Source organism: Argopecten irradians, chromosome 2, assembly GCF_041381155.1.
Source record: "Argopecten irradians isolate NY chromosome 2, Ai_NY, whole genome shotgun sequence".
NCBI classification, from domain to species: Eukaryota; Metazoa; Mollusca; class Bivalvia; order Pectinida; family Pectinidae; genus Argopecten; species Argopecten irradians.
In genome coordinates, this window is record NC_091135.1 from 27,154,913 (window position 1) to 27,168,492 (window position 13,580).

Genomic DNA, 13,580 nt, shown 5'->3' on the forward strand with positions numbered 1-13,580 from the left:
TCGTCTGCTGGACAAATACTCATAAAAATCTACTCGTCCAAATGGCATTTTCACTTGCTCTCAATATTTTCCATATAGTTAAGCTTATAAATGTAACTGTGTATATATATTCCATGCCAATTATTTAAAGGTCTAGGTCATAACCAGCATCAGAATGTTTTACTTGTCTGACGGACGAGCATGCTGTCAACATTCACTTGTCCAACGGCTAAATGCGATCATCTGGGCAAGCGGACAAGTACATTTCCCAGCTCTGGACTTGGTATACAAAGTGCCAAGACAGTTCTTGTAACTTGACCCTGTAGAGACATTGCCCTGTGTATAGAGGTCAGTGAAATGTCTACCTGTGACTTTACACTACATTGACATTTTAACCCGTGTATATAGAGGTCAGTGAAATGTTTACCTGTAATTTGACCCTGTATTGACATTTTAACCCCTGTGTATAGAGGTCAGTGAAATGTTTACCTGTAACTTTACCCTATATTGACAATATAACCCCTGTGTATAGAGGTCAGGGAAATGTTTACCTGTAACCTGACCCTGTATTGACAGTGTAACCCCTGTGTATAGAGGTCAGTGAAATGTTTACCTGTAACTTGACCCTGTATTGACATTGTAACCCCTGTGTATAGAGGTCAGTGAAATGTTTTACCTGTAACCTGACCCTGTATTGACATTGTAATCCCTGTGTATAGAGGTCAGTGAAATGTTTACCTGTAACCTGACCTGTATTGACATCGTAACCCCTGTGTATAGAGGTCAGTGAAATGTTTACCTGTAACTACCCTGTATTGACATGTAACCCCTGTGTATAGAGGTCAGTGAAATGTTTACCTGTAACCTGACCCTGTATTGACATTGTAACCCCTGTGTATAGAGGTCAGTGAATGTTTACCTGTAACCTGACCCTGTATTGACATGTAACCCCTGTGTATAGAGGTCAGTGAAATGTTTACCTGTAACTTGACCCTGTATTGACATGTAACCCTGTGTATAGAGGTCAGTGAAATGTTTACTCTGTATGACCTGTGACATTAACCTGTGTGTATAGAGGCAGTGAAATGTTTACCTGTAACTTGACCCTGTATTGACATTGTAACCCCTGTGTATAGAGGTCAGTGAAATGTTTACCTGTAACCTGACCCTGTATTGACATTGTAACCCCTGTGTATAGAGGTCAGTGAAATGTTTACCTGTAACTTTACCCTGTATTGACATTGTAACCCCTGTGTATAGAGGTCAGTGAAATGTTTACCTGTAACTTTACCCTGTATTGACATTGTAACCCCTGTGTATAGAGGTCAGTGAAATGTTTCCTGTAATGACCTGTATTTGTAACCCTGTGTATAGAGGTCATGAATGTTTCCTGTAACTTGACCTGTATTGACATGTAACCCCTGTGTATAGAGGTCAGTGAAATGTTTACCGTAACTTTACCCTGTATTGACATCGTAACCCCTGTGTATAGAGGTCAGTGAAATGTTTACCTGTAACTTTACCCTGTATTGACATTGTAACCCCTGTGTATAGAGGTCAGTGAAATGTTTACCTGTAACTTGACCCTGTATTGACATTGTAACCCCTGTGTATAGAGGTCAGTGAAATGTTTACCTGTAACTTGACCCTGTATTGACATTGTAACCCTGTGTATAGAGGTCAGTGAAATGTTTACCTGTAACTTGACCCTGTATTGACATTGTAACCCCTGTGTATAGAGGTCAGTGAAATGTTTACCTGTAACTTGACCCTGTATTGACATTGTAACCCCTGTGTATAGAGGTCAGTGAAATGTTTACCTGTAACTTTACCCTGTATTGACATTGTAACCCCTGTGTATAGAGGTCAGTGAAATGTTTACCTGTAACCTGACCCTGTATTGACATTGTAACCCCTGTGTATAGAGGTCAGTGAAATGTTTACCTGTAACTTTACCCTGTATTGACATTGTAACCCCTGTGTATAGAGGTCAGTGAAATGTTTACCTGTAACCTGACCCTGTATTGACAGTGTAACCCCTGTGTATAGAGGTCAGTGAAATGTTTACCTGTAACTTGACCCTGTATTGACATTGTAACCCCTGTGTATAGAGGTCAGTGAAATGTTTACCTGTAACCTGACCCTGTATTGACAGTGTAACCCCTGTGTATAGAGGTCAGTGAAATGTTTACCTGTAACTTTACCCTGTATTGACATTGTAACCCCTGTGTATAGAGGTCAGTGAAATGTTTACCTGTAACCTGACCTTGTATAGACAGTGTAATCCCTGTGTATAGAGGTCAGTGAAATGTTTGCCTGTAACTTGATCCTGTATTGACAGTGTAACCCCTGTGTATAGAGGTCAGTGAAATGTTTGCCTGTAACTTGATCCTGTATTGACAGTGTAACCCCTGTGTATAGAGGTCAGTGAAATGTTTACCTGTAACCTGACCCTGTATTGACATCGTAACCCCTGTGTATAGAGGTCATTGAAATGTTTACCTGTAACTTTACCCTGTATTGACAGTGTAACCCCTGTGTATAGAGGTCAGTGAAATGTTTACCTGTAACTTTACCCTGTATTGACAGTGTAACCCCTGTGTATAGAGGTCAGTGAAATGTTTACCTGTAACTTGACCCTGTATTGACATCGTAACCCCTGTGTATAGAGGTCAGTGAAATGTTTACCTGTAACTTTACCCTGTATTGACATCGTAACCCCTGTGTATAGAGGTCAGTGAAATGTTTGCCTGTAACTTAATCCTGTATTGACATTGTAACCCCTGTGTATAGAGGTCAGTGAAATGTTTGCCTGTAACTTGACCCTGTATTGACAGTGTAACCCCTGTGTATAGAGGTCAGTGAAATGTTTACCTGTAACCTGACCCTGTATTGACATTGTAACCCCTGTGTATAGAGGTCAGTGAAATGTTTACCTGTAACTTGACCCTGTATTGACATCGTAACCCCTGTGTATAGAGGTCAGTGAAATGTTTACCTGTAACTTGACCCTGTATTGACATTGTAACCCCTGTGTATAGAGGTCAGTGAAATGTTTACCTGTAACTTTACCCTGTATTGACATTGTAACCCCTGTGTATAGAGGTCAGTGAAATGTTTACCTGTAACTTGACCCTGTATTGACATTGTAACCACTGTGTATAGAGGTCAGTGAAATGTTTACCTGCAATTTGACCCTGTATTGACATTGTAACCCCTGTGTATAGAGGTCAGTGAAATGTTTACCTGTAACCTGACCCTGTATTGACATTGTAACCCCTGTGTATAGAGGTCAGTGAAATGTTTACCTGTAACCTGACCCTGTATTGACATTGTAACCCTTGTGTATAGAGGTCAGTGATATGTTTACCTGTAACTTGACCCTGTATTGACATTGTAACCACTGTGTATAAAGGTCTGTGAAATGTTTACCTGCAATTTGACCCTATATGACATTGTAACCCCTGTGTATAGAGGTCAGTGAAATGTTTACCTGTAACTTGACCCTGTATAGACAGTGTAACCCCTGTGTATAAAGGTCAGTGAAATGTTTACCTGTAACCTGACCCTGTATTGACAGTGTAACCCCTGTGTATAGAGGTCAGTGAAATGTTTACCTGTAACCTGACCCTGTATTGACATCGTAACCCCTGTGTATAGAGGTCAGTGAAATGTTTACCTGTAACCTGACCCTGTATTGACATCGTAACCCCTGTGTGTATAGAGGTCAGTGAAATGTTTACCTGTAACCTGACCCTGTATTGACATCGTAACCCCTGTGTATAGAGGTCAGTGAAATGTTTACCTGTAACTTGACCCTGTATTGACATTGTAACCCCTGTGTATAGAGGTCAGTGAAATGTTTACCTGTAACTTGACCCTGTATTGACATTGTAACCCCTGTGTATAAAGGTCAGTGAAATGTTTACCTGTAACTTGACCCTGTATTGACATTGTAACCCCTGTGTATAAAGGTCAGTGAAATGTTTACCTGTAACTTGACCCTGTATTGACATTGTAACCCCTGTGTATAGAGGTCAGTGAAATTTTTACCTGTAACTTGACCCTGTGCAGACACTGTAGCCCTTGCCTGTTAAAGTCAGTAAAATGTTCCATGTGTCCAGTAGCTTTGGAAGTGAGTCTCCATGGATCTGTTCCATAACTGACTAAGGTGCTGCATTCTTCCTGTGTTGCCCACATGATGACCACCTGTGATGTTGTGTCTCCAAATGCTATATGGACTTGTTCTGGATGACATGGCACTGTAAAACAAATAAAACATATAACCTCATAATACTTATTAGAGAAAGTTACGTTTGTAAAATTACTTTCCCATACCATTGTAATATGAGTCACAAGAGCGCAGCTACATGTAAAAGGTTATAACATCATAATTTTATATTGTCTATATTTTTCTACAAGATTAACAATAAAATATCTCACTGACATGTACATACTATCGATAGTTAGAAAGAATGCAAAATAATCCAAATGGAATAGTTCAATTTACTTCAATCTTTTTTTATCAGATGCAGAGAAAACTTGGCAACATGCCATGCTATCGAAACATGCGCGAATCTGTGCCGTCATCTTTGGCGTCAGGTTTTGTGACATCACTGCTGATGGTACTGTGCGCTTGAGAACATACACAGTACCGTATTTACCCTATTAAGAGCACCTCCTCTAATAAGGCCGCCCACACATTTTTGGCTGAAAAAAATCAACTAATTTCATACTAATTTTGTGCCAGATTGTGACGATTTGTCTTTGCAGACGCTAATAAAATACTGTTTCACATCTGATGCTTAATAGATATCCGATCAGCTATAAATTTATTGCATTAGGCAACTTAGGACATCTTTGCCAAGTGTTTACACATAGAAACAGTGAGAACGCCATGTTCAAAACAAAACGTCTTACCTGAATGCGCGCCCCACACACGTGTATGAATAAAGACTAACTTGCAACAACATTTTAGCGATATCTATACAGGTTTTATGAATACTTACTGTATATCTATGATAAAGGTTCCTAAATAACAGGAATGTTATCATTTCTAAGTATTTTATTGTGTGCTCTTGTCGGTGTTTCCCATCTGCCTCAAAACGAAAGTAGCGATCGAAAGTACCGTCCACCATTTTGTGTACGCATGGTAAACAAACAAGCTAGCATGAAATGCCAAAGTTCCGTGAAACAGACATATTTAACCAATGTTTAATACTTCTGGTGCATACATTTCTTCATAATTATGTAATTTCAATACTTACTTGACTTCAAAACATAAGTTGGTTATAGTAAGTTTCAGAAAAATACGAAACTAAAAGCAAGATGACTATAGTCTGTTTCAGAAAAAAACATCTAAAAAAGGTCTCAAATAATGGCGCCCCCCTAAGCCATTTACCCGCGCCCGGCGCCCTCATTAGGGAAAATACTGTATATATTGGACCAGTAGATTTATTGCGTTGTTCTTGTATATGTGTAAATTAAAACTACTTCAGTAATTTTAAAGCGTATACTGATAACTACACATTTAGTCTAGTAAGCGTATTTATACTGAAATTTCAAATCTTGTCGTGCTGATAACGAGAATTAAAACATGGCTGCCTACATGGCGCGAGACTTTTCCCGCGAGACACAATTTCAAAGTCCAAGGGATACTGGAATGTATTGGAATCTGTATGCTCACACACATGTTATGGTAATTTTAAGTAGAGCTTCTCTCTCCACGGCCTTCGGCCGCGCAGAGAGCTGCGCTCTTATAATTACTTCAAAATAATTGAACAAATCTTAAAACCTAATAAAACAAGTAAATTGTATGTGATTTTTCATAATCTTACAGGTATATTATACTTAACCCTAATTAACTTCAACATTGTGAAGTATTTTTATTGAAACTGTTGATAGTCCAAATTGTATAGCAATACCATTCAGCAGATAATCTAGAAAAAAGTTACTTGACTTCAATAGCAAGGGTCAGAGTTCGCCATACAAAATGCCCAGCCACCATGTCAAATGTCACAATTTCCACATTTTCATGATTTATGCCAATTTCGAGTGGTTACCATGGCAACTGAAGCTACAGAATTAGAAACCATCAAATTAGGGATGTACTATAAATATATCAAATCCAACAATTTAAATACTAAATAACAGTTTTGAAATTTAACGGATTTGGGGGCTCAAAAGGGCCCAAACCGCACATACCGGTAGCCCTTTTAATGTACCCTAAGAATGAATTGTCCTATTCACTTATGGTTTTGGGCAAGTGTAAGGATACATATAAAGTTGTTAACGCTTTGATAATTTTTATGTAGAAATAAATATGCTTTATAATCATTTCAAATATTTCTTTTTAATATCATTCATATATACATTTACAAACAAAACAGAGAAATGATTATGATATTTAGTCTGCAGATATGAGTAACACGAGTTAGGAGCTAGCTAGCAGGACATATGACATTATACACAGTAGACCAGACTGTAGTACATGAGCACACCACCTGTTCCCCTAGCCTTATCTGATACATAGTTGTATGATATTGATTTTTGCCGTCAGAACCACACAGCCCAAAGGAAACTCGGGCAAAATTTACCTTACTAAATGATTCATTTCTGGATATTAATAGTAATTTGTAACCATAAAATAGTATATATCTATGGCTAGATCAATATAGTCGTTCATAAAAAACAAGAGGCCCATCGGCATGGACCTTAACGGTCACCTGAGTTTGGATACAGAATGAAACAAAGACACATAAACACTATTATTATACATGTATATTCATATTGGCCCTTCAGGCCCTTGATGTCAGTCAGTGATTTTATAAATTTGACTTTTTAATCTATGGAGATTATTTGGTTCCATCAAATTTGAGAATTCAGAAGAAGATTTCTTGAAATTTTGACATTTTGACCCTGTTTGGCCCCGCCCCTCTGGTCCCTATGGGTATAGCCAGGACCAATATTGATACATTAAAATGTTTAATCTCAGGCTAACAATTCTAACCGAGTTTGACTCATTTCCTATGAAAATTGAGCAAATAATGCTCATAAATGTGTTTTTCCTATATATATAAGCTGAGGTCGACCAAATGTTTTGTTTATGAAATGACATCTTCTCTTGGTTTCACAACTCTCGTTTTACTTCGAGATTGTCGCGACGATGTTCGGAAGAGTTCGGAATGAATCGGCATCTTTCGAGTCTATTTTTCACGTGTAGACGTTCAATATGCCATAGTAAATTTGACCCCCTTATCCCCAGGAAAAATCCGACATCCCTGAGGGCCATGAAACACACAAATTTTGTAAAGAGCCTTAAGACCGAGTTTTCAATCTATGAAGAGCATCTGGTTCCATCAAATCTGTAAATTCAGAAGAAGATATTTGAAATTTCAGCCATTTTGACCCCTGGGGGTCGGCCAGGACCAATATGAATATGATGTTAAAATGCTATCTTAGGCTAATAATTCTAACCATGTTTGACTCTGTCTCATTTTCTGACGAAAACTAAGCAAATAATGTTCATAAAATGTGTTTTTCCTAGATATAAACTATAGTTAACTTGACCTGGGAACATGAGACCGCAGGGTCATTGTATGTAATTCACATTTTTTTTTTAAAGAACAGTATTTGATTCTACCATTTCTAGAATTTCAGAAGAAAGTTATGAAGTTTTAGCCGATTTGACCCTCTTTTGGCCCTGCCCCTATAAGGCCCCTGGGGATCAGTCATGGCACATTGGATTCAATGTCCATCTTATAGGGATAAGTCTGACAAATTTAAATCATTTCCTATTACAAATAACCAAATAATATTCAAAATGTGTTTTCCCTATTTATACTAAAGTAAACTTAAACCGGCCTCCCCAGGGGAAACATGAGACCCAAGGATCATATAATTCACACTTTTTGTAAATGACCTCAATACCATTCTATCTATGAATTCAACGAGTATTTGATTCTACCACATCTGTGAGTGGAGAAGTAGATTTCTTGAAAATTTTGGTCAATTTTATCACTTTTGGCCCCTCCCACAGCCCCCTGGAGGGTGGGGACCATATTATTCACAATTTTGGTTTGCCTTATGCCTTAAAAGGTTTGAGCAAAATTTCTTTGAAATTGCTTCAAGATGCTCCACCGCTGACAAATGGTATTTTTTCACTATCAAAACAGCATCAGACGATTTAGTATTTTTCTTCAGTTACAAAAGTTACTTACTTTACATCATTACTATCGTTGAAAAGTTTGAGCTTGTAATTTTACCTAAAGTCAAAAATATTAAAAATAATTAATTGCATCCCGAAAAAATTCCATGGCACTATATCCTATATGGAATGATTTACTTAATGCGCATGCACCAAAGGCAAAATAACTTATTTTATATCATTTTTAGTGTTAATTAGACAAATATATACACAATTAAACACCAATTATTGTTCAAATGATGAATATCATTTATACTCTGTCGGCGGTGGAGCAAAATTTCTTTGAAATTGCTTCAGCAATTTTGGAGAAGAAGTCGAAAATGTAAATTGTTTACAGACACACAGACAAGTTACGGACAAAAGGCGATTAGAATAGGTCACTTCAGACTTTGTCTCAGCTAACATAAAAACCAATGTCAGATTAATATAATATTTAAAGGGCCACTACCTTTCCGAAACGGCTTTTAATTTTTAAAATAGGAATGTGAAACGAGATCAATAATTTTGTAGAGTCGCAGAAGTTATTAACTATACGTTTACTAGCACACTTATCACCACCTTCAGAACTGTTTAATTAGAATAAATAAAATGTTAATTTTCATAACGCGGGTCGTTTAATGTTTTCTGCCGTTGTCCTAAATGCCGCGCGGTAGTTGACTATCACTGCGCCAGACGGCAAAACAGCGAAATGAATTTCCACTGTTATCGTACATTAGACAGGAAATCTTGCATAGGTTTGGTGTTGTAACCTCATCTTAAGCCATCGATATATATTTTCTTTTGTTATTAATGTTTTTAAGAAACCTATAAATTTTGCTCCGGAAAGGTAGTGGCCCTTTAAAGAAGCGGCCCAAAGGGCCTGTATTTGCTCACCTGGTTTATTTAAGGATTAATGTATCTTTCTGGTGGTTTTATCGAAGGATAAAGTTGAATAGCTAGGGTATCAATAGAAATTGTTTAGTCTTTCTTATTTTCATAGCTCAATATTTACTCCATTTAGTGTTTATGAAAAACAGTATAAGATTAAAATTAAGTAATATCGTTTGGTTCTGATGGGCATTTGAAACAGCCATGGAATCGAAATGTATTTTATCACACGCACATACGGAAGCATTGGCCAAAGAGATACTGTAGTAACATTAATTAACATTGTACTTGTATATATATTTGTATTTACACACATGTATACCTATGTGTTCAAACCTATTATTAATGATAGCTAGATGTTCCTCGATAATAAAATCAGTACAAAAAAATAGCAGTGTCTGATACATCCAGCACTCTTTGGGGAATGATTATTAGGTATTTCCGCAATGTTAACCGATGAGTTCAGGATGTGTCTGATGCAGACCAATCGAATCATTATTCATCTGCGAGGCTCCAAATTGCACATGACATTTTTTTTTTTTAAACAGACAAATTGAATCTTTTGGTCCCAAAAATGAATATTTAAATGTATGTGTCCTTTGTAGCAGAGATTTGTCTGAAGGAACGGATACTGTCGGAAAATGCATCGGTCAACCCAACCCACATATCTACATATACTGTTCTGTAGGCCTATATGTACTGTACTCTAGGCCTACATATACTGTGCTGTAGGCCTATATGTACTGTACTGTAGGCCTACATATACTGTGCTGTAGGCCTATATGTACTGTACTGTAGGCCTATATGTACTGTACTCTAATGTTGGCCTTGGCTTACCCTGGGGCAACATGTAACCGTTACATGTAGAACAGTTAACGTCAGTGTAGCCAAATTGATACCCTCGTTGTGGTAACTCGATACTTTTCATTTTAGTTTTTCAATTCCACCAAGAGTGAATACAAACTTTCCTTCCGTAGAATGGTTTGGTAATTATAACCGCAGGTTTATTTATAGTTACTTACCCTCATTTTCGTGCATTGGTCTGTTGTCAGTGTGGTTGGCGAAAACAAACGTATGAAGCATGGCACAAAATAACATCAACGTGGAAGATTCCATATTGGCCTAGCTATCTGTGTGTTGGTAAAAACAGACTTAGCCTTGCCTAATGTTGTGAAGTCCTACCCCACTTGTTGATTTGTTCTGATGTCGATTAGCAGGCTCGAACTAACAGTATTTAATAAATGTTACCAGCTGACAAAATAACACGTGTGCGTATAATAACTGTCCGTCTCCTAGCCCATGTCGTATTTCAGTTGATGTCGTATCTCGCCAGCTGTTGCACACTCACGGCACACAACAACAGATTAGGCTAGCGTTAGGCTACACATGCTGGGAAGCGAATGTCAAACTAGCCCGCAGTTTAGTACGCAGTACGCAAGTTTTAGTTCAGTCGACCTATTCGTACTTCCGGTTTGCTTATCGGATAGTCTTGTCTGGTATAGCGTTGTAAAAGTTAGACAAATAAAGATAGACTCTATTTATGACAAGCTGTTATATCTCGTTATTTTGTTTTATAACAACAGACTCCATAGAATACACTATATTGTAGTGGAATAAGCTTTTAAGTTATGGTTGAGTTATCGGAATGCCGCGGGTGAAACGACCCAGTCAGAACGGCAGTTTACCTACCTACCTTCAGTATGTAAAACGGCTTTGTTCCAAACAACTTTATAAATGCATTTATATTTATAAAATGCGCATATTGATCAACCTTATAAACCCGGGAGTTCCATCTAAAATTCCAGTCAATTTCTACTAGAATATATAATACATTTACATTTTATCAGAGATTTAAATAGAAGGTGTTTTTTTTCATCTTCACAATTTATACAACTTTTACAATTTACTGTACACTTGAGTTAAGTGAGTTTCATCCTTAATAATGTTTCAAAATTTGCATAAACGGTACTTACGTGGTATATTTTTTTTGTCCTAACAGCTAGCAATTTTCGATATTCAAAATATTGCAAAGAAAGATATATCATTCCTCTTTATAGTTTTGTTTAGTTTACTATACTGTATAGAAATAGCTTATAACTGCACTCTTAAAGCTGCATTTTACTTGAGAAGATAATGTCAAATCACGCATTTAGATGTTTTATACATTAATTAACATTTTTAATTGATCCCATTGGCGTTATATGAACAAGAAATGGTTAAATCGCTCGATATCGCCACCAGGGCTGATGAAAGGATGCGGTTTCGGTCACATTAACTGACAGGTTTATGACCGTTATTCACAACAATTAATTAGAATTAAGCTGACGGGAACAAAAGACCGACTGCTGTACCTGCGGGCAGTTGTTCACGGGTCGCTGCGTGCGGGATGGTGAGGCACAGCGAGGTGTGAAGTCACAGGTAAATGTGCCCGTGGTCGTAATCAAAGGGTCAATTAGTGTTAATTAGTTGTCGTCGGGAGTATGAAAACTGATTGTAAAAGGAATACGGAATAGCGGGGTGGTCGTAATACTGAAACGACCAAAGACAGATTCAGATATATATATATATATATATTTATTAAAGTGTAACGCATTGATACATAAAATACATATAAAATCCACATAAATACAAAGATTTTGTATTAAAACTTAGAAAGATAAAGTGTATCAATACCCAGCCATATTTGGCTTATGAGACACTATAGATAAAACACTGTTATAAAGTATGCATGTAATCAGAGATTTATATAAAATCTCTGATGTAATTATTAATTACTGATTTGATAAAAAATTCTATCTTCTTTGGGCCATATCCAAGGATTTATAAGTGAGATCATCTTTTTGAAACTTATCTTCTTTCATAAGAAAGATTAGTTATCTACACTATTTTGTGATACAGCCTCCGCTTTAATGAAAGTTAAATGAAAACAAATCGGGACTGAAAACAAGTGCCCGTAAAAGCGAATTGGTGCAATTTTGAGTTGGTTGTAAGTGAGGTTTTACTGTAATATGTCTTGGTAATAGTATCTGATTATAAAATATTTCCAAGACGTAGGATTGCTTTTCAGTCTGCAAATGCCCGTGGAATGAACCTGTACCGAAATGGAGAGAAATAAACTGTTTTAAGATAATGGACCCATTGGGCAAATGTAATACATGTATTTACTATACTGTCTAACTAAGTCTCATATGAAATATTATCCGTCTCTATTTCACCGGGAAATATTTTACATAAAATTTTTTTCTCAAAATATCGCGATGTGACAGTGACCGGAATGGACTTGTTATCACCGAAATGGAGAGAAACAGGCCCGGTTAATTCTGTAGAATGGAACTACATGTATATTTAACATAACATTTTACTGCTAGGAATGCGCTTTATATAGCGTAGAGGATACTACCTACATTATAACGTAACATGTATCAGATATAGTGTCATTCTTGATATATCTCAAATGGCCATCGATAGTTAACGAAATACATCTAGACTTGTAGGTACAAAACATGTAAACATGTACACAATTACATTTATAAATATCTTAACGATTTAGTTTAGACAGCGGAGAATGACATCAAATACAAAATTCGCAAAACAATTAAATGTAATCATAATGTCAACTTTGACATAAGTATGACAAGACATGTACAAAGTACAAATATTTTCGATCATCGTCTCTTAAAAGCTAGATGCCAGTATTTCCCTAGGTTTGATAACTCTCTAATTTTTTTTATTTTAAATATCGATGGCTTTCTAGTTTAGTAGTGTAGACAGTGAAAAACACTTCTTACTTAATAAATCCTTGATGAGAGATTATATTCCGTCTAAATCTACAGATGATATATAACCTAGTAATCACAGGTAACTGCCTAACACAGGTGTGACTCCCATGCAATACACCAGGCGTAACTCACCACCTGTCGCGACATTACCGCCACATTGTTACCTGTTCTATACTGCTGGTTTTCTTAGCAATATTTCATATCCTCCATATTTTGAAATAGTAATAATAATAATAATAAAAAAAGACCAAAGGGGTACCAAAACTAAAGATTTCAGCTTTTTTGACCCATGATCTTTAATGAAGGTCAAGGTCATTCATTTGAACAAACTTGGTAGCTCTTCATTCCAGCATGCTACAGGCTAAATATCAGGATCCTGGGCCTTTCAGTTATTGAGAAAAAGTCGTTTGAATGAAAAGTTTACACGCAGCAGATGCCGCACGACCACACGGTTCATGATGACAATAGGTCATTCTGACCCTTCTGCTCAGATGACCTAATAAAGTGTAACTAATTCTCAGATCCCTGTGCCATGAACCGCTTCGCTCCCAGTCCATTCCAAATATTGATACCCTACTCAACTTTATCCTTTGATAGAACCACCAGAAAGATACTTTAATCCTTAAATATATCTACATGAAGTTTTCACCTATAGTTACGGAAATTGCCAAGTTTTCACCTATAGTTACGGAAATTGCCAAAAGGATTCATAAGATATTGGTAATGGTTCCAGTGAACCTACACGCTTC

General features: G+C 36.9%; 1 protein-coding gene across 2 annotated transcripts in view; it reads right to left on the reverse strand.

The window, feature by feature from the left end:
* LOC138314993 (acid phosphatase type 7-like) overlaps positions 1 to 10,499 on the reverse strand; it is a 29,088-nt gene extending 18,589 nt beyond the window's left edge. The window contains exons 1-2 of one of the 2 annotated variants that reach the window (XM_069255687.1): positions 10,075 to 10,499; positions 4,033 to 4,241 (exon numbers count right to left, since the gene is read on the reverse strand). In XM_069255687.1, the coding sequence (XP_069111788.1) occupies positions 4,033 to 4,241; positions 10,075 to 10,168 (303 nt within the window). In that variant the 5' untranslated portion in view covers positions 10,169 to 10,499. The remainder of the gene's footprint in view (positions 1 to 4,032; positions 4,242 to 10,074) is intronic. The other variant, XM_069255688.1, reaches the window with a different exon arrangement.
* Positions 10,500 to 13,580: the final 3,081 nt, after the last annotated feature.